This window comes from Pelophylax lessonae (genome assembly GCF_965119305.1).
Source record: "Pelophylax lessonae genome assembly, contig: HAP1_SCAFFOLD_495, whole genome shotgun sequence".
Taxonomy (NCBI): Eukaryota; Metazoa; Chordata; class Amphibia; order Anura; family Ranidae; genus Pelophylax; species Pelophylax lessonae.
The window spans coordinates 56,256-82,814 of NW_028119849.1; the positions used below are offsets into that span (position 1 = coordinate 56,256).

The window sequence follows — 26,559 nt, forward strand, 5'->3', positions numbered from 1 at the left end:
TTCGATGGATCGCGTAGGACCCCTGGTGAAGTCAGCAAGGGGGTATCAATATATACTAGTCATCCTAGACTATGCAACTAGATATCCAGAAGCAGTCCCTTTAAGGAAAACTTCCTCTAAGGCCATTACCAGGGAACTATTTCAAATGTTCACAAACTGGGTTCCCCAAAGAAATACTGACGGACCAGGGCACTCCTTTCATGTCAAAAGTGATGGTGGACTGGTGCAAACTGTTCCAGATTAAGCAGTTGCGGACGTCCGTCTATCACCCGCAGACCGATGGCCTAGTTGAGAGGTTTAATAAAACCTTAAAGTCCATGTTAAAAAGAGTGGTCCAGAAAGACGGGAAGTATTGGGATATGTTACTCCCTGCCCTGTTGTTTGCCATCCGGGAGGTTCCACACGCATCAACGGGTTTCTCACCGTTTGAGTTAGTGTATGGGCGAAGGGCCCGGGGGTTGCTAGACCTAGTAAAGGAAACATGGGAAAGTGAGGCTTCCCCACACAAAACCGTGGTAGAGCGGTTTTTATTTTTAATTTAACATGTTTTTAGAAAAATTATTTTACTTAGCTGATATTAAAAAAAAAAAAAATCGATGTAATATATTTGAATTCTAATATATACCTGTTGTTTTCAGGGTCTATAGAAGGGGAAACTTCAAGATGCATGCTTATACTGATGAAGGGAGGAGAAGAGAGGTGTTGAACTACCCCGACCTTTGCATGCATGATGCCTAAGCACTTGTACGAAGCTAATACTACTGTTTGAAAAATGTAGATATAGATAGATATAGATAGATATATATAGATATAGATATAGTTTTTAAAAGAAATTGTTTTCTATCGATATGATGTGGAATGCACAATTTTTTTGAAAGAATTCTTTGACTGTAAGTTTTTTTTATTAATATTAAAAATGGATTTTCCAAATAAATTTCAAGCATGTTTTATTGATATAAGTCATAAAAAAAATGGGGTGTGGTAAATGGAGACAAAGAAAAAATATAAAAGTATATGTTACCCTTTTAATCACGGTATATTTAGAAGCTGGTGCCCCCTTTAATCACAGTAATTTTTGAATCAGGTCCCCCCTTTAATCACAGTACATTTTGAATAAGGTCCCCCTTTAATCACAATAAATTTAGAAGCAGGCGCCTCCTTTAATCACAGTAAATTTTGAATCGGGTCCCCCTTTAATCACAGTAAATTTAGAAGAAAAAGGGGTTTGAATAAGCCCCTTTTTATAGATGGGATAGTTTACAATATGCCATCAGTATGTGTGATTAAGTTGTTGTTGTTTAACAAACGTTTAGTCAGGTCAGAGTCATGTTGTATTGCCAATGCCCCCCTGCACTAAAAAGTGAGAGAGTGTTCTGTTCACAGTTTGTGTTTGTGGATGAAAAGAGAAATAGCCTTAAAGCGGAGTTTTAACATTTTTTTCCTTTTTTCTGGAGAGTTTAAACCTCGGACATTGTAAGATAATATGTTAACTATAACCATTGTTTCTTAATCTTCATTACTGTCTTTCTCTATCATCTCTTCAACTCTAAAGTGGCCATAAAAACTGTTCAACCAACACCAGGGATCCCTAAGAGATGGCATTAATCCCTCTGATTTTTCTTGTCTTGTGGGTTCTCTTAATTCTTGTATTTTCTTATAGGAGACGTTTTGATCTATTAACTTCTTTTTCCCTCTTTCTTCCCCTTTCCTCTTCCCACCCCTACCCTCCCCTCCCCCAACTATTCCCAGTCCCTCCATCAGGGTTGTCGATTCTCCTTCCTCCCTTTCCAATCGACTTGTGGCCGAGGTCGAGCTCTGCTAGTGGTCACCGTTCCCTCCCATCTTCCCTACCATAGGGTCTAATGGTGACGGCCCGCTGATCTCCATAGGGCCACCCGTTTTTTATTCTTACTTGCTCCTCCTCCCCTTCTCCCGCCAGCCCTCCCCCCCTCCCCCAATCCCCCCCGGTCCCCCCAGTCCTTTTTCATCCTCTTGTTTTCATCTTTTTCTTCTGTTTCCACTGATTCAATTCTCCTTCATCAACTTCTTCCTCTGGGCACTCCTGGTCGGTCCAGCCTGGAATATCCATAAGTGGGATTTTTACTGCTTCACAAAAGTCTTTGGTTTCCTCTGGGTATCTAAGGAGTACTGTCCTCCCATCTCTTCTCACTCCTAGGCCTGCTGGGAAGTTCCAAAAGTATTGTATATCTTTTTTCTTTAATATCTCTACCATTGGTCTAAGAATGCGTTTTCTATTAGTTGTCTCTTTTGCCAGGTCTGGGAAAATCTGAATGTCCTCCCCGTCATATTTTAATTCCGGTCTACTTCTCATTTTCCCCCAGATCTGGGCCCTTGTCTCATATTTATGGAATCTTACAATCACATCTCTTGTTTTCTCTTTTGGTAGGTTGGTTGGTTTACGCAACCTATGAATTCTCTCAAACTCAATTTTATCTTTGGTCGCCTTTCCCAGCAGAGGGTTAAATAACTTCTCCAGGGTTTCTTTTAAATTTTCTGTTGGCCTTTTCTCTGGTAATCCTCTTATTCTCAGATTTTTTCTTCGATTTCTATTCTCCTGGTCTTCGATTTTGTATAACATATTTCTCTGCTCCATTTTCATTTTTCTCATTTGTTCTTTTAGATTTTTTAGTTCTTTTCCTTGGGACTCCACCTTTTCTTCTGTTTCTTCTACTCTGCCCAGAATATGCCCAAAGTCGACATGTAATGTGGCCATCTCGGCTTTGATGGATCTTTCAAGGCTGGCAAACATTTCCCGCATTTCTGATTTTGATGGTGGATAATCTTTTTCATTGAATTCATCTTCTCTATTCATGTCTCCATCCTCTATTGTTATACTGCTTTCTCTTGACACTTGTAAGCTTTCTTCTCCACTTACTCCTATATGCTTTTGATTCTTAGTTTTCTTGGTTCCCTCTGTATTTTGTTTGGGTCTAACAACCGGTTGATCCTCTGGCTGTGTGTTTTGACCTTTTCCCTCAGATGTCATATAATTTTTAATTGTTCCTGGGCTTGCTGTGGTTTTTGGAGGCTTCCCTGCCACTTCCTTTGCCGGTTTACCTCTCATTGTGGATTCGGCTCTGGGGACTAAGCCCTCAGTATAGCTTCCTCTTTTGTCTCTATTTTCAGTATGAACTAAATATCATATACATTTATTCAGTGGTTCAAGTAAGAGAGGTCCCACACTTTTTGCACGACAGTCTCACTAGTTCTTAAGCTATACACTCACGCATGATAATATAGCTGTGCTACCAGGGGAAGCTGTTGTTGAAGTCAAACATATGAAAATTTCGGTGGTTTCCCTTCTCACTTAAGTACTCAGATTCCCGCACATTTCTCAATGCGCGTAAGTAAGATCTGGGGGGTTTCCACCCTCACCCAAGTGAGTAGAGTGCCACACTTTTTCCAGAACCGTTCAACTAGCTCTTAAGCATACACTTGTAAATAAATACTGTAGCAGTGCTTTCTAAGAAAGCTTATATTTGAGATTGGTCATATAAGGATTCTGGGGGGTTTCCCCTCTCATTCAAACAGGCAGAGTCCCGAACCTTTTCAACACAAACCCGCCTTCTCTTAGACCTTATACTCATAGATGACAATATGTCTTTGCTTTCAGAGAGGGCCGGTATATTATATCCAATAAAGGAGGATTCTGGGGGGTTTCCCCCTCCCTAAGTAAGCAGAGTCCCACACATTTTTTCCAAACAGTCCCGATAATTCTTAAGCTATACACTCATGAAAGATAATCTAGCAGTACTTCCAAGGAGGGCTGATATTGAAATCCTGTGCAATAAAGTCCTGGGGGGTTTCCCCTCTACCATAAGTAAGCAGTGTCCCGCACAATTTTCAAAACCATCCCTCTGACTCATTAAACTGTAAACTCATAAATGAAAATATACAGATGCTTTCACGAAGGGCTGGGAATGAGATCAAGTGTAGTGCAGTTCTATAGGGGTTTCCCCTCATACTTTGGTAAACAGATTCCCGCACATTTTTTCTCAACAGTCTTGTTAACTCTTAAGCTATATACCCCTGGGTGATAATTTAGCAGTGCTTCAAGAAAGGCTGATTTTAGGATCCAACGCAGGGGGGTTCTAGGGGATTTCCCCTCTCGCTTAAGTAAGCATAATCCCGCACTTTCTTCAGATTAGTCCCTCTGTTCTATTAAAGCGGAGTTCCGGGCACAAAAAAGATTTTTGGATAGTTATTTTTTTTTTTTTGTTTACTCACCTTTTTATTGACGATCGTAAATACTCACCTATGACAGCTTCCTCCTCCAGCGCCGAGGCTCGCCCCGTCACTTCCTGCCTCGCGATGATTCCTGGGAGCTAAACGTCATAGCTCCCAGGAATCAATGCGCCGCACCGGCCCCGCTCGTCATTTCCAGGCGACGCAGCATTCCCCTGCTAAACAGCTTCTGGGCATGCCCAGAAGCTGTTTAGGAATGCGGCGCCGCATCGGAAGTGACGAGAGGGGCCGGTGCAGTGCATTCTGGGACACGAAGACGCGGAAGAAGACGGAGAAGAGGACCGCGCCGGCTTCAGCTGCCCACAACCGAGATGGAAACGCTGTGGAAGAAAATTTCTAAGTAAGTATTTCTTCTAAAAGGTAAGTGCGAACCGGGACAGATCAGAGGCTAGCCATTGTGTAATGTGCTATCCCTGACTGTCCCGGGGGTATGTTCAAGAAAAAAACGTTTCTCTGCCCGGAACTCCGCTTTAAGCTGCATACTCATAGATGATAATAAGACAGTGCTTTTTAAGAAGAGCTGATGTTGAGAAATAAACGTACAACCTCTCTGGGGGGTTTCCCTCGCATTCAATCAAGCAAGGTCCCACACCACTTTTCCATCACAGTCACATTAGCTCTTAAGTTATATAAGTAAGCAGAGTCCCACACATTTTTTCCAAACAGTCCCGACAATTCTTAAGCTATACACTCATGAAAGATAATTCAGCAGTACTTTCAAGGAGGGCTGATATTGAGATCATGTGAAATAAAATCCTGGGGGGTTTCCCCTCTACCATAAGTAAGCAGCGTCCCGCACAATTTTCAGAACCATCCCTCTGACTCCTCAAACTATAAACTCATAGATGAAAATATGCTGATACTTTCACGAAGGGCTAGGAATGAAATCAAATGTAGTGCAATTCTATAGGGGTTTCCCCTCATACTTTGGTAAACAGAGTCCCGCACATTTTTTCTCAACAGTCTCATTGACTCTTAAGCCATATACTCCTGGGTGATAATTTAACAGTGCTTCAAGGAAGGCTGATTTTATGATCCAACGCAGGAGGGTTCTAGGGGATTTCCCCTCTCGCTTAAGTAAGCATAGTCTCGCACTTTTTTCAGATTAGTCCCTCTGTTCTATTGAGCTGCATACTTATAGATGATAATAAGACAGTGCTTTTCAAGAAGATCTGATGTTGAGAAATAAACGTACAACCTCTCTGGGGGTTTCCCTCGCACTCAAGCAAGCAAGGTCCCACACCACTTTTCCATCACAGTCACATTAGCTCTTAAGTTATACACTCCAAATGATGATAGTATTTTTAAGAAAGACTGTTTTGATATCGTTCATATGAAAATTCTGGGGGGTTTCCCCTCTCACCAGTCCCCTTCGGCTAATCTGTGGCGTTCCTTGTAGAGTGGTATGGTGGGGATGATTACGATGTCCAATGTTGCTGGGTCTCTCCAAGCTGGATCTCTCGGCGGTGTTCGCTCCAATCAGACCTTCTCTCCTGATCCTGGACGCCGGCTCTCCCAGCGTCTCAGCAGCCCCTGCGCTCGGCGGCCACCTCTCCAATACACAGCCGATTCCAGTCTCCAGGAGGGACCCAGGGTGCTCGTCCTCCCTCCTCCAAACCTCAGGGAGGGTCAGCAACAAGGACCGGGTCGGGGGCCTCCGGGTAGCGGGGAGGGGGGGTAGCGGGATCCAGCTAGGCAGGATTCGAGGCTAGGTGAGAGAGCATTCCCTCACATCTCTCTGGGCGGTGGCTCAGAGACTCAGCAGGCCGTCGGGATCAGCTCCATCAGCAGGCTCCTCCCTCCATGCACCTGTCCTGCTCAGACCAGACCCTTCTGACCATCATTTATCTTACACAATAGGTAACACATATAACCAACTTATATGACTTGTATAACATTAAGTAAATACATACAAATACTATTAATTATGACTGGAATTACACTAATCCTTAACTAACATTATTTAAACTAATATATGTCATTCCTAGTATTACACATGGATCCTATTCTTGACTTCCATGACATACTATCCCACAGATACCTTATATGTCATCTTCCAACTAGCTACATACTCCAGAATTATCTGACATTTTACTGTCTCAGCTCAGATGAAGAACTCCATTGTTAATCACCGGATCAAGGTCATTCACACATACTGTATTAATACTATGATTAATCATAAAATCACATATATTTTGCAAGCTTGCTGTGAATATAATATAATTCCAATGAGTGCCGAATTATGAATTTGGAATAAATATTTAACAGTCTATATGGAGTATGGAGCAGTCAGGGAAACTATATACAATTGTTTTTCACTCATCAAATGCCATGGAAGCTCTATTGGTGGGGGGAAATCAGATCTGATAGCAATAGACAGCTTGTTATCAGAATCGGTTTCCCCTGGATATGAAGGGACAAATGAAAGAAGGAAGAGTCAGGATGGTCTATACGGAGTATGGAGCAGTCAGGGAAACTATATACAATTGTTTTTCACCCATCAAGTGCCATGGAAGCTCTATTGGTGAGTGAGAAACTAGGTCTGATAGCAATAGGCAGCTTGTTATCAGAATCGGTTTCCCCTGTGTAGAAAGGGTCCAGGGAAAGAAGGAAGAGTGAGGATGGTCTATATGGAGTATGGAGCAGTCAGGGAAACCATATACAAGTGTTTTTCACCCATCAAGTGCCATGGAAACTCTATTGGTGGGGGGGAAACCAGATCTGATAGCAATAGGCAGCTTGTTATCGGAATCGGTTTCCCCTGGACAGAAAGGGTCCGGGGAAAGAGTGAAGAGTGAGGATGTTCTATACGGAGTATGGAGCAGTCAGGGAAACCATATACAAGTGTTTTTCACCCATCAAGTGCCATGGAAACTCTATTGGTGGGTGGTAAACCAGATCTGACAGCAGAAATGTTTCTGTGAGTTTCCCTGCTTTCCTTCCCCAGAATGAGTCCTGGGAAGGGGAAAAGGGTGAGCATACTTTAGTTGGGGTGGCACAAGTGATGGCCACTCGGGTAAGGGGAGGGCGGGTCCAAATTGGTTTAAACCCTCCACGCCCAGGGCCGTCTTTAATATGGATTGGACCCTGGGGAAACGTTTTTTTGGGCCCCCCCATGCAATTTAGCTCTCCACCCCAACATCTCAATCTCTGTGGAAATGTTTTGCACAGAGCAGCCCCGATCCTCCTCTTCTGGGGTCCCCAACAGCATTCCTTCATACACAAATCACAGTATCCCTTATCACATCACAGCGCCCCATTACATTGCAGCAATTTTCATGCATAGTGCCCCTTTACAAATCACAACACCCCATTATATTGCAGCCATTTTCATGTCACAGTGCCCCTTTACAAATCACAACACCCCATTACATTGCAGCCATTTTCACATCATAGTATAGTGCCCCTTTAAAAATTACAGTACACCTTATCACATCACAGCGCCCCATTATATTGCAGCCATTTTCACCTCATAGTGCCCCTTTACACATCACGGTACCCCTTTTCATATTACAACACCCCATTACATTGCAGCCATTTTCACGTCATAGTGCCCCTTTACACATCACAACACCCCATTACATTGCAGCCATTTTCACATCAATGTGTATACTAGTGCGGTATGACTTAAACCTGCAGGAGGACCAGTTTTTTTATTTGTAAATTACTTTACTACTGCTTCAGGCCTGATTTACATGTATGCGGGTTGGCGGCCCACATTTTAGAAGGGACAGCATCCTATTCATTTGAATAGGCTGCTATGCCAGTGTAAGGGATGTCGGGTACCCCATAAAAATAACACATTTCCGTTTTATGGCATTTCTATTAATTTACCAGTAGATGGCAGCACAAAGCACAACTGCAAGCAAGGCATGGGAGGAACTAAAAGTTAGATCTTTCGTTCCTGGGGAACAGAATAGAAGTGCTGTGTCCCTCAGAATCATACCTCACTCATGTCCTTGTATTTGCAGAACCGTTTTCAATAAAAATAATTCTGGTTTCACCCGGTCCGATCCCTTCGCACATTGGAATTATTGACCATACTTTCAGCATATGTGCAACAAAATTGGCGCCCGAACAGGGACCGGGTGAAGAAAACGCAAAGGTCACGGAAGTGGAAGAGAGCGGTTACGCTGTCCGTGGCGAAGCTGAGAGAAGATTAAAAGTATTAACCGCTGCTGCACAGGAATCGCACACAGATGGATGTAGAAAAGTTGCAAGATGAAATCAGTGGGCATCTGATTCACATGACAGTCGGTGATCTCATTGAGACTTGCCAGTTTATCAAGGCCTCCGAAGCAAGTATGGCAACAGGAAAAACCTGGCGCCACTATATGCGTCAATGAGGTGATAGATGAACTGGTCGAGACTGAAAGTGAAGAAGCGGTGAGACAATTTCTCCAAGCAACTAAGAGATTCGTCAGTGAGCTAGAGAAAAAGAGGGACAATGCTGAAGCACCAAACACCAGTGAGAAAGACCCCCAACCAGAACAGCAATTAGCCAATCTGAAACAACAATACCACGCTATGCAGGAGAAGTTCCAGGAAACGTCCAGAATGATTGAGGAACAAATAAAAGAGCTGAGTACTAAAAGACAGGACTCAAATGACAGCCATTCAAAACAAGAACCTATTCCAGTTACTCAGAGACTTCACCATGGTAACTTGCCAGAGGTGACAATCAGAAAGGACTTTAAGATTGCTGGTCAGATAGGTGAAAAGGAACAGAAAGACAAGTTGTCCTATACAAACCTTATGCACCAGATTGACATGGGACTACAAAAAGGATATCTTGAGTCAGAGATTGTGGAAGCTGTGGTAAAAGCCATTAGCCCCGGCCTTAGTCTCAGAGGTATGCTGGAAATGAAGAATGGACTGACCCTAGTGCAACTTAGGAGAATCCTAAAAAGCCATTACAAGGAAGAAAATGCTTCCGAACTGTACCAACAATTGATAAACATCTCACAGAATAGTAAGGAAACTCCTCAGAATTTCCTGTTCAGAGCTATTGAATTGAAGGACCGCCTGTTGTTTGTCTCACAAGGAGAAGGTTCGGATGAACACTTCAGCGCTGAGCTGATACAAAAGAAATTCCTAAGGTCAGTGGGTACTGGACTGAGAAGTGACCATATCAAGTTCCAATTAAAGCAGTATTTAGATTATCTGTCCATTTCAGATGAGGTGCTCATAGAGAAAACAAATGAAGCCACTAATATGGAGATGGAAAGGGAACAGAAGCAAAAGAAAACTCAACCCAGCAATTCGATGAAAGGGAAAGAGTGTCAGTCCAATGTCTTACAGTGTCCTCAGGAACCAGATGTCCTGACAACGACTGCCGACACAAGATCAAGTAGCCCAACCATCCAACAGCTTTCAAAGAGCAACGCTGAACTGGAAAAGCTGATACTCCAGATGCAAAAAGAGATGATAGAGATGAAAACACTTCTCCAAGGTTCGAGAACTCGATGAGATTGTGAACTTAGAGGGCCTCAGTTAACAATGGGCATGAGCAATGGAGGTTGTCAATCTTGTAAAAGAACTGGTCGGAGAACTGCCTGTGACCATTGCTTCCACTGTGGTCATTCTGGACATATAGCAAGATACTGTAAAATGACCAGTCCCAACCAGTTAAACGGGAGAGGGTTGCTGTCAAGGGACCGACAGTAACCTGTGCGAGAGCCAACCCTGTGTCCCAAACTGCAACTCTTGTCGGTAGCAAAGCAACAAGTACTCAAACCACCATCAGTGCCCCTGCTGGAAGAGTGAGCCCAGATCTCTTGCAAAGGGTACCCACCCGCAGTAACCAAAGATTCTACCAGGTGGCTGAGGAAGTGCCAACTCATGTGGACGGTGTTACCATGAGACAAAACAGCAAGTTACTGAGTCTCATTGGAAAAAAGTGCCTTGTGACCTGTGAAATAGATGATACTCCTGTCCAGGCCCTATGGGATACTGGCTCTCAGGTTAGCATTATCAATGAGAGCTGGAGACAGCGGGTTCTGCCAAATACGGTGCTCCGATCTTTTGAAGAATTGCTTGGGCCCGGAGTCGTCCTAGGTAAAGCAGCTTATAATGTTATTGAAGAACTCTTCAAGGAGACATCTGCCAAGGGAAAGAAAGCCATTCCAGGTTTTGTAGACATACTAGGGACAGCATTGGAACTGTCGACTACCAAAACAGAGATCCTTGTAAGTCTACTACAAGCCAGTCACAGGGAAACTGGTGGTGCTACACTAAAGACTGATACTAAGAACCAAAGAACTCCGGCAAACACAGGGACGTATCTCAGGTGTAGGGCTCACGCCAAACCAGCACTGCAAGATCAGACAGTTTTGTTTACACCTGATGAGGCCCATCATTGGCCTGATGGACTGCATGTAGGTGAGACATTAGTATCACTCCAAAAGGGACGATTTTCCAAACTATTCCAAACTATTCATCCCGGTTTGGAACACAACTAAGCGGGACATTATTTTATCAGGTCAGACTAGGTGGGGTGCCTCGAGCCCATAAAGACAACTTACCCAGCTCAGGTGAAACTGAAACAATCAGTGAGTGTGGCCACTCACTCAGTAACTCATCGGCCACCGACATCCAGACAAGGGCCGGAAGGTCAAGTGGAAAAACTAAACATGAGTCAATCACTGGTAAGCGATGCTAATCGAGAGGAGGATCAACAGGTAGTGAAGATGATGTTAAGGGAGGAATGCAATGCTTTCGCCAAAGATGACTCTGATGTAGGATGTATCCCTTCCCTACAATTGCAACTTCGCCTCAAAGACAACACACCTGTTAGGAGTACTTACATGTCTGTACCGAAACCACTGCACCGAGAAGTGAAAGAGTACCTGCAGGATCTACTGAATCGTGGATGGATTGCGGAGTCAAAATCTCCATACTCATCACCCATTGTGTGCGTAAGGAAGAAGGACGGTAGTTTAAGACTGTGTTGTGACTACAGAGAATTGAACCAAAAGTCCATCCCTGACAGCCATCCAATCCCTAGGATCCAAGACATGCTGGACAGCCTAGGAGGAAGTTCATGGTTTTCGGGGCTAGACCAAGGGAAAGCCTACCATCAAGGATTTGTGGAAGAATCCAGTCGACCACTGACTGCATTTATCACACCTTGGGGTCTGTATGAGTGGATCAGAATACCCTTTGGCATTAGCTCTACACCAGCTGAATTTCAACGCAGCATGGAAACCTGTTTAATGGGACTGAGGGATGAGATCTGTCTGCCGTACCTAGATGACAACCTGGTTCACAGCAGATCATTCCAAGAACATGTGGAGCATGTCAGGTTGGTACTGCAGCGATATCAACAACATGGAGTCAAGTTAACAGCTAGGAAGTATGAACTCTTCCGAAACAAAGTCAGATTCTCGGGCAAGATTGTGTCCAAAGATGGTCATTCCATGGATCCGGCAGACACTGCGCCTGTGCTGGCATTGAAGAACAACCAGCCAAAGACTGTTGGAGAACTCGGGAAACTACTAGGATTCCTTTCCTACTATCGCCCTTACGTCCAAAACTTTTCCAGAATTGCAAAACCCCTCTATGAATTACTGTCAGCGGATACAACACCTGCTGCATCATCAGCACCAACTAGCCAGTCCAGGAAGAAGAAGAAGCCATCACCAAAGCTAAGAGGTCAACTACCCTCTCATCAGTCTATAGTCTGGACTGACCACCACCAGGTAGTGCTGAACCGGCTTATTGAGGTGTTAACTAATCCTCCAGTGATGGGTTATCCTGACTACAGCAAATCCTTTGTTCTACACTGTGATGCCTCGCAAGAAGGACTAGGAGCTGTGTTGTACCAAGAGCAAGAGGAAAAGTTAAAGGTAATTGCTTACGGGTCTAGAACTCTCACACCTGCCGAGAAGAACTATCACATGCATTCGGGAAAACTAGAGTTCCTAGCGATGAAGTGGGCCATATGTGATAGGTTCCGAGACTACCTATACTACTGTCCATCCTTTGTAGTATATACTGACAATAATCCCCTAACCTATGTCCTCACTACGGCTAAACTAAACGCAACAGGTCATCGATGGGTCGCAGAATTAGCTGACTTTAATTTCACCATCAAGTATCGTCCAGGAAAAAGGAATGCGGACGCAGATGTACTTTCCCGTATGCCATTAAGTCCTGTACAGTACATGCAACAGTGTTCGCAAGAAGTTGACCCCAAAATCGTCGGATGCATAACCCAAGCACTTCAAGTACATCAGAAGGAAGAAATGCCTTGGCTGTGTCCAGTAACCATCGCCCATATGACATCAACAATAGATGGTACCCAAAATAAGGTAGCTCAAATACCCAAAGGGACCATTAGGACAGCCCAAAAAGAAGACTCTGTGATTGGCCCAGTGTGGAAGTACAAGAGCCAAAACCGATTCCCATCAAAACAGGAACGGCAAGGTGGACCACTTGATCTCTTCATACTAATGAAACAGTCGACCAAGCTATACCTTGATGAAGATGGAATCTTGAGACGGAAAACATCATCAGGTTCTCAACTAGTGTTGCCCAAGTTGTATCATCATTTGGTGTTCAAAGAATTACATGAAGATATGGGACACTTAGGAGTCGAAAGGACTGTAAACCTGATCAGAGAAAGATTCTTTTGGCCACATATGCAGAGAGACGTTGAGCAATACATCAACCACCAGTGCACTTGTCTGAACGACAAAACGCCCACATAAGCCTACTAGAGCTCCATTGAACAATATTGCCACCACATATCCTTTTGAGCTGGTCCCCATTGACTTTCTCCATCTCGAGACTTGTAAAGGAGGTTATGAGTACATATTAGTGGTAATCGACCATTTCACCAGGTTTGCTCAAGCCTACGCAACCAAAAACAAGTCAGCAAAGACTGTTGCCGACAAGATATTCAGTGACTTTGTCTTGAAGTTTGGATTTCCTACCAGAATTCACCATGACATGGGTAAAGAATTTGAAAATCAATTGTTCTTGGCATTAGGGAAACACTGCCATATCCAGAACTCTCACACAACTCCATATCATCCAGAAGGCAATGGACAATGTGAAAGATTTAATCGTACCCTGTTGTCTATGCTTCGGACCCTGTCACCAGATTCCAAGAAAGACTGGAAAAGTTCACTTGCACAGGTCGTACATGCATACAATTGCACCAAGAGTGAAGCTACAGGTTATTCTCCATTCTTTCTACTGTTCGGAAGGTCTCCAAGATTACCCATAGATAGCATGTTTGACACTCCAGTAACAGAAAAATACAAGACTCACTCTGAGTATGTGAAAACGTGGACAGATAGGATGACTGAGGCCTACCAAGTTGCTTCAAAGGTAGCTACTCAAGCTGCACAAAGAGGAAAAGGACACTATGACAAGAAGACTCATGGAGTTGAGCTTGCGCCTGGCAGCAGAGTTCTTGTAAGAAATCTTACTGAAAGAGGAGGACCAGGAAAATTGAGATCGTTACGGGAAGATGCCGTACATGTTGTACTTAGGAAAAAGTGTGAAGATAGTCCGGTGTACGAGGTCAAGCCAGAAATTGGAAAAGGCCGAACAAGGATTCTACACCGCAATTTGTTATTGCCATGCGATTACCTACCCATCGACAGAGATCAGAAGATACCTGACAGACACAGTGCCAGAAAACAAGTACCAAAGATGGCTCAAATGCCTAGACGCATATCTGAGGAAGTATCAGAAGATGAATCCGACCATGAACAAGAGCAATGGAGATCTTTCATTCCTGTAACTCAAAGAGATCACGCAAGGAAAGACACAGAATTAAATCCAGAAGCAGCAGTGTTCTACCCTTGTCAGTTTGAAACGAGTGAGGAAGTTACAGAAGAAAGTACAGCGGAAGTTCAAGAAGAAAGTACAAAGGAAGCTACAGCGGAAGTTATAGAGGAAGCTACAGTGGAAATTACAGAGGACAAGCCTGTGGGTCAACCTGAACAAACTGCATGTTCACCAGGAGATATATAAGAAGAAAATCCTTCACCAGGAAAGCCAACAGAGACAGTTGACTGTGACGAAGGAGAATATGAGAACACTTCGGATGCCCTTCCTCTACGCAGGATACAGCCCAGCAGGAACAGGAGACAACCAAAAGACACTTTGGGTCAACCCAGTAGTGCTGCCAGAAATGCAGCTGTACATGTCATAGACTGTATTCATACACTACCCGTTTGCCCTAGCTGGTATTTAAGTCAAGAATGTTTTGCTGAGGACTCTAAAAACTGGTAAAAACAGTCATATATATTATGATACGGTCTCTTAATTATCACTATGTTACAGTTGTTTACTTATGTCGAAGATGTTAGGTGTTATTTCTCTATCGCTCATTGACAGACGTAGTCTTCTTGATTCTCAAGAGCTGGGTTATGTTGTCTCCGCAGGAGTAGGACTAGGCAGAATGACAAAACGTTCTGGCTCCACCTTAGGGGCAGTCCCTGAGGGTATATCCTCCCTCTCTCTGCTACAGGGAATCAGTTTTTTTCTGTCTAGTCAGGAGTAAGGACCTAAGTTCCTTGCTGGGATCTTTTGGTCCTGGCAAGACTTTTTTTCTTTAAGAAAAAGACATTTTTTAGGTAGTTTTCTCCAGTGTTTTTTTCCTGTGAGATCTTCAAGCAAAAATGCCGGACTGGGCGACACTTGTGGTCACCCCAGCCGGCCTACGAGCGCGCGCAGACCATGGCATTGCGCTTGGTCGGCCGCGACATATTCAAGTAAGTATGCGGGGCCGGGCGACGGGCTGGATGTTGAGATCCAGTGGTCACCCCGGTTTCTGCCTACGAGCGCGTGCAGACCAGTGCGCTGGGTCGGCCGCGACGGAGTCCCAGTAAAGGGACTGACTTTGCGAGTTAAAAGTCTCGCTTGGACGCCAGGTACCAGAGAGTCGAGGCGTCCACAAACCCCCACCCCGGTGGAGAGGGTATTGTGAAGAGAGGGTGCCTGTCGGTTCGGTATGGTGAGTAAACGTTCCCTTTTTTCCTCATTATGAGGCAGTATATATTATGGGCCCCTCCATATATGGTCAGTATATATCTGATACTTACAAGTCCCCCTTGTAATACAGCATGTGTTTGTGGGAAGTGGACTTGGTTCAAGAGCTAACACTCTACCCAGCAGACTGTAACATTACAGCAGACATAGGAGGTATAATCCTACCTTATGTGCAGTGTATCTCTGTATATCCATATGTCACCTCTTAGCAGAGTGCAGGTGGATGTGCTGGGAAGACGATATCGGCGGTCCGCCGCCATTTTGCCGTAGACCGAATGCATGTATGTCCTCAGGTCACGCCGGCCGCCATGTTTTTGGAGTCTTATGTCTCTTCTATGGGGGCGGCCATGTTTTGTGAGCCCAGCTACCTCGTGGAGGGCTGGGAACGCCGGAAGGCGTACACGGGGCGGAGCCACGCCTTCTGCCCGGGAAAAAGCAAACCGCTCCTTCCAGTCTGTGTAAGACAGACGCTGACTGCAGTTTGTTGGAAACTGCACTGCATCGGTTGGTGAGCCTTGGGGGTCCCTCTCTCTCTCTCTGGGATCGAGAAGCAGGTACTCTGAGGGGCGCTATTGCGCTAGGGGGAGACACACAAAAAAAAAAAAAAAAAAGAAAACGTTTTTTTGTTTTGCTGGCAAAGGTGTCCTGTATTAACATGGACCCTGCCACTCATGTATCTCCTCCGGATCCCCTCGAGGGGTCTGCGGGATCCTCCAGCACCCCATTGACAATTGAATCTTTGTCAGCTATTATGGAAACTTTTGTGTCCCGGGTGGAAGTGGCTTGTCAGGGACAGGGCGCAAGAAAGCGACCCCCGCCTAACCCCTTCAGACTCTGAGCCTATTTCTGCAGTTGCAGGTACTTCATCTGGTATTGGTGTCTCGGGTCCTGTCTCTTCAGACAGTGAGGAGGATGTTTCGGCATCCGCCATAGCCCGAGAGGAAGCGTTGGTAAACGCACTCATTGTATCTGTTCAAGAGACTTTAAGGTTACAGGGTATTCCATCAGAAATAGCTGAAACTGAGATCCCTTTTGGGACTAAAAAGTGCATCAAAGTGGCGAAGGTTTTTCCATTGCCCAAATGTTTTGGCAATCCAATCGAAGAAGAATGGCGTCTGCCAAAACGCACTTTTAATATTTCTAAACGCATTGACAGGCGTTATCCGTTTGAGGAAACCCTTATTAAGAAATGGACAGAACCACCTGTGGTGGATTCACCTATTGCTAGATTGAATAAAGCCACGGTTATTCCTTTAGAAGACGCTCCGTCTTTTAAAGATCCAGTGGATCGCAAGATAGAAGCTATGTCTCGCACCATGTTTTCCTTGATTGGATCAGCTTTCAGACCAATAATTGCTATTGGTCTGGTTTCGCAGGCTGTAACTGAATGGACCAAGTGGTTACGCCGGGACTTAGAAGAAGTCCCTCAGGCGGTATCAGATTTGTTGGAACAAATGATACAGGGGTTACAGTTTGTATGTGATGCGGCGTTAGACGCCACTCCATTAATGGCGCGAGCATCAGTCTCAGCAGTGGTTCTCAGGCGTACACTGTGGCTAAAAGGTTGGTTAGCCGACCAAGGTTCCAAAAAAGCATTGGCTAATATCCCCTTTTCAGGAGAGCGTCTATTTGGAGCCAACTTAGATGAGATCATTAAGGATCTCACCGGTGGAAAGAGCACCTTTTTACCGCAAAATTTTAAAGGTAGAGGAACTCGTCAAAGACGAGGGCCTTCTTTTTCTGCTCACAAGAGGTTTTTTCGTCCAGCGGGTGAAAAAACTAAGTCCTCCAAAGCTCCTGCAGGAGGCGTCAGGGGTCGTTGGTCGGGCAAGCAAAAGCCCGCCCCCTCCAGACCTGAAGATAAACCATCCAAAGCCTGAAGGTGCGCCCCCACCCATAACTGGGGTGGGGGGACGTCTTCGCCGGTTCCCGGATCCATGGCTTTCCAGAATCCCGGACAAATGGGTTTGCGAAGTCATAAGGTCAGGGTACAAGATCGAGTTTCGATCTCTCCCACCGGCGCGATTCTTCCCTTCCAATATCCGACTATCCGCAGATCGTTTAGAAGATCTGCGGAGAGCAGTCACAGATTTACTACAACAAGGAGTGGTAGTCCACGTTCCTTGGACAGAACGGTTTCAAGGGTTTTATTCAAACCTGTTTACAATACCCAGGAAAGAGGGCAAAGTGCGTCCAATTCTGGACTTAAGAGTACTCAATTCTTTTGTCAACATAAGAAGATTCAGAATGGAGTCCATTCGCACGGTAGCAGCCTTCCTGCATCCAGGGGATGTCCTAGCGTCCATAGACATCAAGGACGCCTATCTTCACATTCCCATTTTCGCAGGACATCAGCGTTTTCTACGCTTTTCCGTAGAGGAGAACCACTATCAGTTTGTGGCGTTACCTTTCGGTCTTGCCACGGCTCCGCGGGTCTTCACAAAGGTGTTGGCCCCAATGTTGGCACTTCTGCGCCAAAGAGGTATATCGATTCTAGGTTACCTAGACGATCTTCTGCTTCATGCAGAGTCTCCTCAGACCTTGCTACAAAACATAGAAATTACTATGATTTCTTTACAGGAATTCGGGTGGCTGGTGAACCAGCAAAAGTCATTTCTGGTTCCCACCCAGAGGCTCGAATATCTGGGTCTAATTCTAGACACAGTCAGGACAAGAGTTTTTCTTCCGGTAGGGAAACTCCGAAAGATTCAATCTGCAGTCCAGTTGTTACTGTCCAACAGCTGGTCTTCCCTTCGGACTTGCATGAGGGTTCTGGGGTTGATGGTGGCTTCGTTCGAAGCAGTCCCATTTGCCCAGTCCCATACCCGAATTCTTCAGCAAGAGATTCTTCTCCGATGGAATCGGAATCCGGAATCCCTGGACAATCAGATCCGATTGAGCAAACAGACCAGAGAGTCCCTGGTATGGTGGCTTCGGTCTCCGATGCTCAGCCAGGGAAAGTCATTTCTGCCAATATATTGGACGACAGTGACCACGGATGCCAGTCTATCCGGATGGGGAGGAATTCTCGGTCAGTTATCTGTCCAGGGAGTTTGGTCCCCGGAAGAATCCAGGTTACCGATAAATGTATTGGAACTGAGAGCGATCAGACTTTGTCTGATTCACTGGACCGAGCAGCTCCAGGGCAGCTCGGTTCGGATCCAGTCGGACAATGCCACGGCCGTGGCTTATGTCAATCACCAGGGGGGCACCAAGAGTGCCCGAGCGGCCAAAGAAGTGGCTTGCATTCTTCGCTGGGCGGAACGATTTGTTCCAGCAATCTCTGCGGTGTTCATCCCGGGGGTGGAGAATTGGCAGGCAGATTATCTCAGCCGTCAGACCCTGGATCAGGGGGAATGGTCCCTCCATCCAGACGTTTTCCACCAGTTGTGCCTACGGTGGGGCACCCCGGATGTGGATCTGTTGGCATCACGATTCAACAGGAAAGTTCAGAAATTCGTGGCTCGCTCCCGCGATCCTCTAGCAGAAACCGCAGACGCACTGATCGCCCCGTGGGGGCAATACCAGCTAATATATGCCTTCCCTCCTCTCGCGTTACTGCCAAGACTTCTTCGCAGAATAGAGGAGGAAGGAATCCCAGTAATCCTGGTAGCTCCGGACTGGCCTCGTCGAGACTTGGTACGCCGACATGGTCAGACTGGTGGCGGACGTCCCGTGGAGACTTCCTCTCAGGGAGGATCTACTGTCTCAGGGACCGATCTTCCATCCTGCTTTACGATCGCTGGCTTTAACGGCCTGGCTATTGAGACCCAGGTGCTGAAGGACAAAGGTTTGTCAGCTTCAGTTATTCCTACTCTAGTTGAAGCAAGGAAAGCGACTTCCAGAAAGATTTATCATCGCACATGGAAGTCCTACATTGCATGGTGTGAACCTTTGGGGTTCCGTCCTCGGTCTTATTCGATTAGTCGAATATTGGCTTTTCTGCAACAAGGGGTTGAGCAGAAACTGGCCTTGAGTACTATCAAGGGTCAGGTCTCAGCATTAGCCATCTTCTTTCAGAAGCCTTTGGCTACTCATTCCTTGGTGCGGAATTTCATCCAGGGGGTGCGACATCTGGCTCCGCCAGTGCACGCGCCGTTACCCCCCTGGGATCTTAATTTAGTGTTGTCGGTTCTTCAGAAACCTCCCTTTGAAGATATTAGGGAGATTCCTCTACCCACGTTGTCCCAGAAGGTGGCCTTCTTGGTGGCTATTACTTCTGCACGCAGGGTGTCAGAACTGGCCGCATTATCTTGTCGTTCACCATATCTGGTGGTTCATAGAGATAAGGTGGTTCTTCGTCCGAATCCATCCTTCCTACCAAAAGTGGTTTCAGAATTTCATCTGAATGAAGAAATTGTATTCCCTTCCCTGTGTCCTAAGCCCAGTCATCCTCGGGAGTTTGCGTTACACTCCTTGGATGTGGTCCGGGCGATCAGGGTATACTTGAAAACGACAGACTCGTTTCGCAAGACGGATTCACTTTTGTGATCCCAGATGGACCCAAAAAGGGGTTGCCTGCATCTGCCGCGACCATTTCCAGATGGATCAGACAGACGGTAGTACAGGCTTATTCTATTAAGGGTCGGGAGCCCCCGTTCCCTGTTAAGGCGCACTCCATTCGGGCACTTAGTGCGTCATGGGCCTTTCGCCATCAGGCGTCAGTGGTCCAGGTGTGCAAGGCGGCTACCTGGTCGTCGGTGCATACCTTTACTAAACATTATAAAGTTGATGTAATGGCATCATCTGATGCCTCGTTTGGCCGCAAGGTTTTGCAGGCCGCAATTTGAGGAGACCAGTGGTCTACCTCGAGGGTTTTTTCCGTTGGAAAATTTTTCTTTAGTCTCATTCTTTGTTTATAATGAGCCTTTAAAACTTCTAGTTTGGCACCGGTTGGGCCTTCTAGATTGGATTTGATTTTGTCAATCCCACCCCTCATTTGTGGCACTGCTTCTGGATGTCCCAGCTCTTGAGAATCAAGAAGACTACGTCTGTCAATGAGCGATAGAGAAAAATGGATTTTTGTAAGAACTTACCGTAAAATCCTTTTCTCTTAAGCTCATTGACAGACGTAGTACCCGCCCCTCTATCATTGAGTTGGGTTGGGTTAAATTCTCTGTACTGCTTTAAACAGAACTGATTCCCTGTAGCAGAGAGAGGGAGGATATACCCTCAGGGACTGCCCCTAAGGTGGAGCCAGAACGTTTTGTCATTCTGCCTAGTCCTACTCCTGCGGAGACAACATAACCCAGCTCTTGAGAATCAAGAAGACTACGTCTGTCAATGAGCTTAAGAGAAAAGGATTTTACGGTAAGTTCTTACAAAAATCCATTTTTTCTGTAGTTAACAGAAGGACATTTCTTGCACTCTCACTGCAGATTTTCCAGGTCAAGCAAAAATAGCTTCACGTGATGGGACTAGGTAGTTAAGGTAAAGTCGGCCGACAACAAAATGGATAGAGAGTATAAGGTGGTTATGCTGTTTTGTATTGATAACGTACCATGGGTATCCCACCTTAAAAAAAAAAACAAAGGACAGAAGTAATAAGATGTTCCCTAGTTCTCCATCAAACCTCATCTTCTTAATAGCCTACACAAACCTGTGTTGTAAAGGTTTACTAATTGGTTGGCTTAACAGTGGCGGCCGGCCGATAGGGGGCGCAGGGGCGCCGCCCCCCAAAAAAGAAAAAGGCAAAAAAAAAGATTAAAAAAAAAAAATTTTTTGCCCACAAGGGGCGCCCGCCTCATTGGTGCCTATGGGGGGTGGGGTTTTCCACCCGCAGAGGCGCCGATAGGCGGCCTTTTGGGGCGTAACTGTAGCGCAGAGCACTGCGCTACACCACCCCCCTTTTGGCACCCGCCTCATTGGTGCCTATGGGGGGGTGGGGTTTTCCACCCGCAGAGGCGCCGATTGGCGGCCTTCTGGGGCGTAACTGTAGCGCAGAGCACTGCGCTACACCACCCCCCTTTTTTGATGTCTTGGATCATGATTGGTCCAGACTCCTGCCTGGACCAATCATGATTCAGAACATCCATGCTGACCTCGTTGGGGGCGGTGCTGGTGCGTGCATCAGTCACTCACCGTCACCGCCCGGTCACCTTCCCGCCGCCGCAGAAGAGGAGTCGCGAGGAGGGGAGAAGCCGCCGCCGGGAGCCGAGCAGAAGAGGACGGACGTCGGAGTCGCGAGGAGGGGAGAAGCCGCCGCCGGGAGCCGAGCCGTCGCCAGGTAAGTGTCTCAGGGAAAGTGCTGACTCGTGATCCGTGGTAGATTGCGCTGTCGGCAGTGGCTAGCCTGTGATTATCAAGAGATTGGGAGGAAATATGCCGCCTCTCGCATGAATGTTTGTAAAGGATTTTTACACTAAAATCCCTCTTCTCTGCACCCCAACTGTGTCTATTGGACACAATTGGATCATGGTTAAGGCAAGGCTCTATTTACTTCCCCGGGGCATGGTGGCACATGATATCCCCTGTGAAACACAACATGGCAGTGTGTTTGGGGCTGTCCTGCAGCCATTGCCAAGTTTTGACCAGTGGCTGAGACAAGCTAAAAATTTGCTCCAACCCCCTGTTTTTGCATCAGTGCCCATGTGAAAGGGACCTCCTAGGAAGAAGAGTGGTCTAATGATTGCAGACATCTCAAGTCTCCTGCAAGTCGCGGGAGACTCCCGGTTTCCGCCCTGAGCTCACGGACACCCACGAGCTCAGAGCAATATCCCGGCTGTGTGTCAGTCACTGAGTGTCATGACCCATGTCGATGATGATGAGTCAGCCTGCAGTGAGTGTGAACGGAGCTGCTGTAAGGACGGCTCACAGGCGGAGTGATATCACATGCCCTCCGCCTGTGGGAGGAGCGGCAGAGAGGAAGCAATGGCTTTGCTCTCTACTTCAGCCGCATTCGTCCACTCCAGGAGGCATTGTGGCGCGTGCGGGATTGGCCACAACACAGTGACCAACTCACCTAACCCAGAGGCCAGTACGCACCAGAGAGCAGCAGCAGTGACCAGACCAGCACCAGAGGCCAGCACCAGGTACCAGTGACCATTACCAGCACCAGTGACCAGGACCATTACCAGCACCAGTGACCAGGCCAGCACCAGTGACCAGGCCAGTACCAGTGACAATTACCAGTGACCATTACCAGCACCAGTGACCAGGCCAGTACCAGTGACAATTACCAGTGACCATTACCAGCACCAGTAACCAGTAACCACTACCAGCACCAGTGACCACTACCAGCACCAGTGACCACTACCAGCACCAGTGACCATTACCAGCATCAGTGACCAGCACCAGTGACCATTACCAGCACCAGTGACCGTGACCAGCACCAGTGACCAGGCCAGCACCAGTGACCACTACCAGTGACCATTACCAGCACCAGTGACCATTACCAGTGACCAGGCCAGCACCAGTGACCAGTACCAGTGACCAGGCCAGGACCAACACCAGTGACCAGGTATACTAATTACATTTTATTTCATTATTCTCTGGTTGTGTTAAATTGGGAAGGGGGGGGGGGGTGCGGTGGGGGTGGCGTGCGTGGGGGGGGGCGGCGTGCGTGGAGGGGGGGGGCACCTCCCTGAAATGAGTTTTTGCAGCTTGGGATGTCTGTGATTGTATTTAATGATTTTAGAAGATGTTTTTCAAACAATCTTATTGTTATTTAGACCAGACTTGTCCTGTAAATAAAATGCATTTTCATGAATACAGTAAAACCTTGGTTTGAGAGTAACTTGGTTTAAGAGCGCTTTGCAAGACAAGCAAAATTTTCAAATAAATTTTGACTTGATATACAAGCAATGTCTTGATATACAAATAGCCTCAAGTCACAGCTGAGTATAAAAGAGAAGAGAGGCGCCTCTAAGTGTAGCAATATGGTTAAATTTAATGAAGGTACAACATTTAGCAACTCACATGGTTGATGATTGGAACAGGCACATCTAAGGATGCAGGCATCCAGGCTAAAGCTGTCCACATAGACCATCCTCCGCACCGCCATCTACGTCATCCCTTCAATGCTGCTCCTCGCTTTCAGATCGCTTTACTGCAGGGTGGTCTTCCCAGTCAGGATTACAGACTGGCAGCCGGCAGTGCAGAAAATAGTCTATGTGGACAGCTTTATCTCGGATGCCTGCATACTTAGATGCAGGCCCGTTGCTACAAGGCAGGCAAACCAAGCAATTGCTTGGGGCCCCGAGCTGGCCTGGGGCCCCAAGACAACGACTGGTTAAGAATAAATGCAACGACACTGTGTAAGACTGTGAGCGCCCCTTTGATCGTCAATGCAGTAAAGTGCAATGACACTGTTATCGGGATCTCCCTCAAGGGGGCCCCTCTCTGCCTCAACAGGTTTGTAAAAAGTCTGATAAGATCTGCAGACACCAGAGAGATCCCTGGCCTACCAGCTAGACTTTATGCAGAGCATGGTGTATGGACCAGCCCATGGACAGTGCAGACTGACAGCTCCTATAGCAGGGCTCTAAATGCAATTAAAATTCCTGCAGCAGGTGTGGATGAGTGAGGAGCAGATAGCATCAGGGTGAGTAGCTGCTAGGAGTCTAGGACCCTCTGCTTCTACATCTGCCGAGTGCTGACAGGTCTGAAAACGTCTTTCTTTTTTTTTCTATCTCCCTTCTAATCTTAGTCTTCCTATGTCTCTTTTTGTTTATCTGTCCCCCTCCTCTCTCTCTCTCTCTCCTTTCCTTATTATATCTATCTATCTATCTATCTATCTATCTATCTATCTATCTATCTATCTATCTATCTATCTATCTATCTATCTATCTATCTATCTATCTATCTATCTATCTATCTATCTATCTATCTATCTATCTATCTATCTATCTATCTATCTATCTATCTATCTATCTATCTATCTATCTATCTATCTCATATATATATATATATAGATAGATAGATAGATACTTAAACTGTATGGCTATGCTGTGGTTCCTGTAGACTTTGCGTGTGTGCGGGGGGTCGGGGGGCCTCCATGTCCATTTTGCTTGGGGCCCCCAAATTCCTTCAAACGGCCCTGCTTAGATGTGCCTGTTTTTTTAGCAGATATAGAGTCAGAACATTGAAGGAAATCATGGACCGTTTAAGGAAAATGATAAACACACTTGGCAAGCGTTTGTCCTCAAACAAGCTCTTAAAGTGTGTTTTGTTGAACACAGCGGTTGAACTCTTTGCTTGTCTGAACTCTCCCTCTTTTGTTACACCAAGTCAAAGCTATTATTGGGATATAGAAAACTTTGATCACTTCTACACTTCTTCACTACAAGGTGCACACTCACAATGTCCTGAAATCACATACACCGATTTAACAGAAAGCTTAGCCACATTGCCAGCTTTAGATGGGAGCTCCTTGCCATGCATGGCTGCAGAGGAAGAACCAGCGAGTAATACTGAGCCACAGGCTACACAACAGATCTTCTATTTCTTGGTTCCTGCAGATTTAATTTCACATGTTGTCATACAGGATTGTGATACAGAAATCTTGTATGGCTTACTGAATTGTGTACAAGAAATAGATATTACACCTAGTATCCTCTGGGACAGTTATGATCTCCACGAATCAAACAAGAAAAGGAGTTGTGTGCTTGGAAACGAAACCATACAAACCTTGGACGATGGTGATACAGAAATCTCCTCCTTGCATGATTTACTGAGCTATGTAGATGGAATAGATGCTACTCCTACACCCAGGGCCGGTGCTAGACTATTTTACGCCCTAGGCAAGACCAGCTACTTGCGCCCCCCCCCCCAAAAAAAAAAAAAAAAAAAAAGGGAAGGGGTTAAATACTCCTCTGTGTCATACCCAGTGACCCTGATCTGATGGTTCCTCCATGTTATGCTTTCATACCCAGTGACCCCCCATGTTCCTCCATGTCACACCCGGGGACCCTGAAGTCCCTCCGTGTTACACCCAGGGACTTTGATGTTTTTCCATGTCACACCCTTGGACTCCAATATTCCTCCATGTCATGCTGTCATACCCACTGACCCTGATGTTCCTCCATGTCACACCCAGGGACCCCCGTGTTCCTCCATGTCATGCTGTCATGCTCAGTGACCCCAATGTTCCTCTATGTCAGACCCTGATGTTTTTCCATGTCACAGTTGGGGACCCTGATGTTCCTCCATGTCACACCTGGGGACCCCGATGTTCCTCCGTGTCACACTTGGGGACCCCAATCCCCTATGGCACACCCAGGGACCCCAATTCCTCATGGCACACCCGGTGACCCCTATCCTCCAAGTCACACCTGGTGACTCTGATTCCCCATGGCACACCTGGTGACCCCGATTCCCATTCACACCAGGGATGCTCCATGTAACACCCAGGCACCAGCTCAGTGCAGAGAGTCACTTCCTGCCTGGGGTAAAGGCCGTTCAGCTACAGCTGAAGAGGATCATCATGCAGGCAGCACTCTGGTGGGCTCCATTCCTGCCTCTTGGGGCCCCTCCAACAGTAGTGGAAAGCCAGGGCCTGATAGTTCCACCACTGCCCAAGACACCTGGCATCTTTCTCTGCCCCTTCTACCTCCCCTACCGCCACCTCTCCCCTCAGCTCACAATAATCATTCATGATGGAGAGAGATTGCCGACTCCTGGCTGCGCCCCTAGGTGGCAATGCGCCCTAGGCGGCTGCCTAGTTTGCCTAGTGGAAGCACCGGCCTTGCCTACACCTAGTATCTTCTGGGACAGTTACGATTTCCACGAATCCAACAAGGAAAAAACGTGTGAGCCTGAAAAAAACTGGAGCACATCAAATGAAGAATTCTGCAGCTTTGAGGATTTGATGCTCATGGATGTATCCACACTATCCGAAGAGAGAGCGGAACCAGTATCTTCTACGCCATGGATTAGTAGAAGAAAAAAGTGTCTTGCATTTTTTTAGGACTCGGCTATGTACATCTGTAATATGTCCCGTTAATCTAAAGGTATAGGGGACCTAACTGTAGCCCATAGCCAGAATTTAGATCTACAAATTTACCAAGTCACAGCTACGATCAGTCAGCTATTGTCAATCACCTACTCCACTAGGCACACTGGGATTGATTTTGCTAGAGCTAGTGCAAACTTTGGTGCAGCTGTGCATGGTAGCCAATTGGCTTCTAACTTCAGGCTGTTCAATTAAGCTTTAACAAAAAAAAACTGGAATCTGATTGGCTTCTATGCAGGGCTGCACCAGATATTGCACTCTCCAGTTCTGGTAGATTAACCCCAGTTGGCTCCTGATCATCTAGCTTTCTCATCACCTATCTGACACATAAACCT

At 46.2% G+C, this 26,559-nt stretch overlaps 1 protein-coding gene across 1 annotated transcript; it reads left to right on the forward strand.

The window, feature by feature from the left end:
- Positions 1-24,367: 24,367 nt before the first annotated feature.
- Positions 24,368-26,179, forward strand: LOC309543898 (uncharacterized protein; the record flags this gene model as incomplete). Its single annotated transcript, XM_082276312.1, has 2 exons — positions 24,368-24,978; positions 25,972-26,179. 2 exons carry the CDS (start codon positions 24,368-24,370, stop codon positions 26,177-26,179), a joined length of 819 nt encoding a protein of 272 aa, XP_082132438.1.
- Positions 26,180-26,559: the final 380 nt, after the last annotated feature.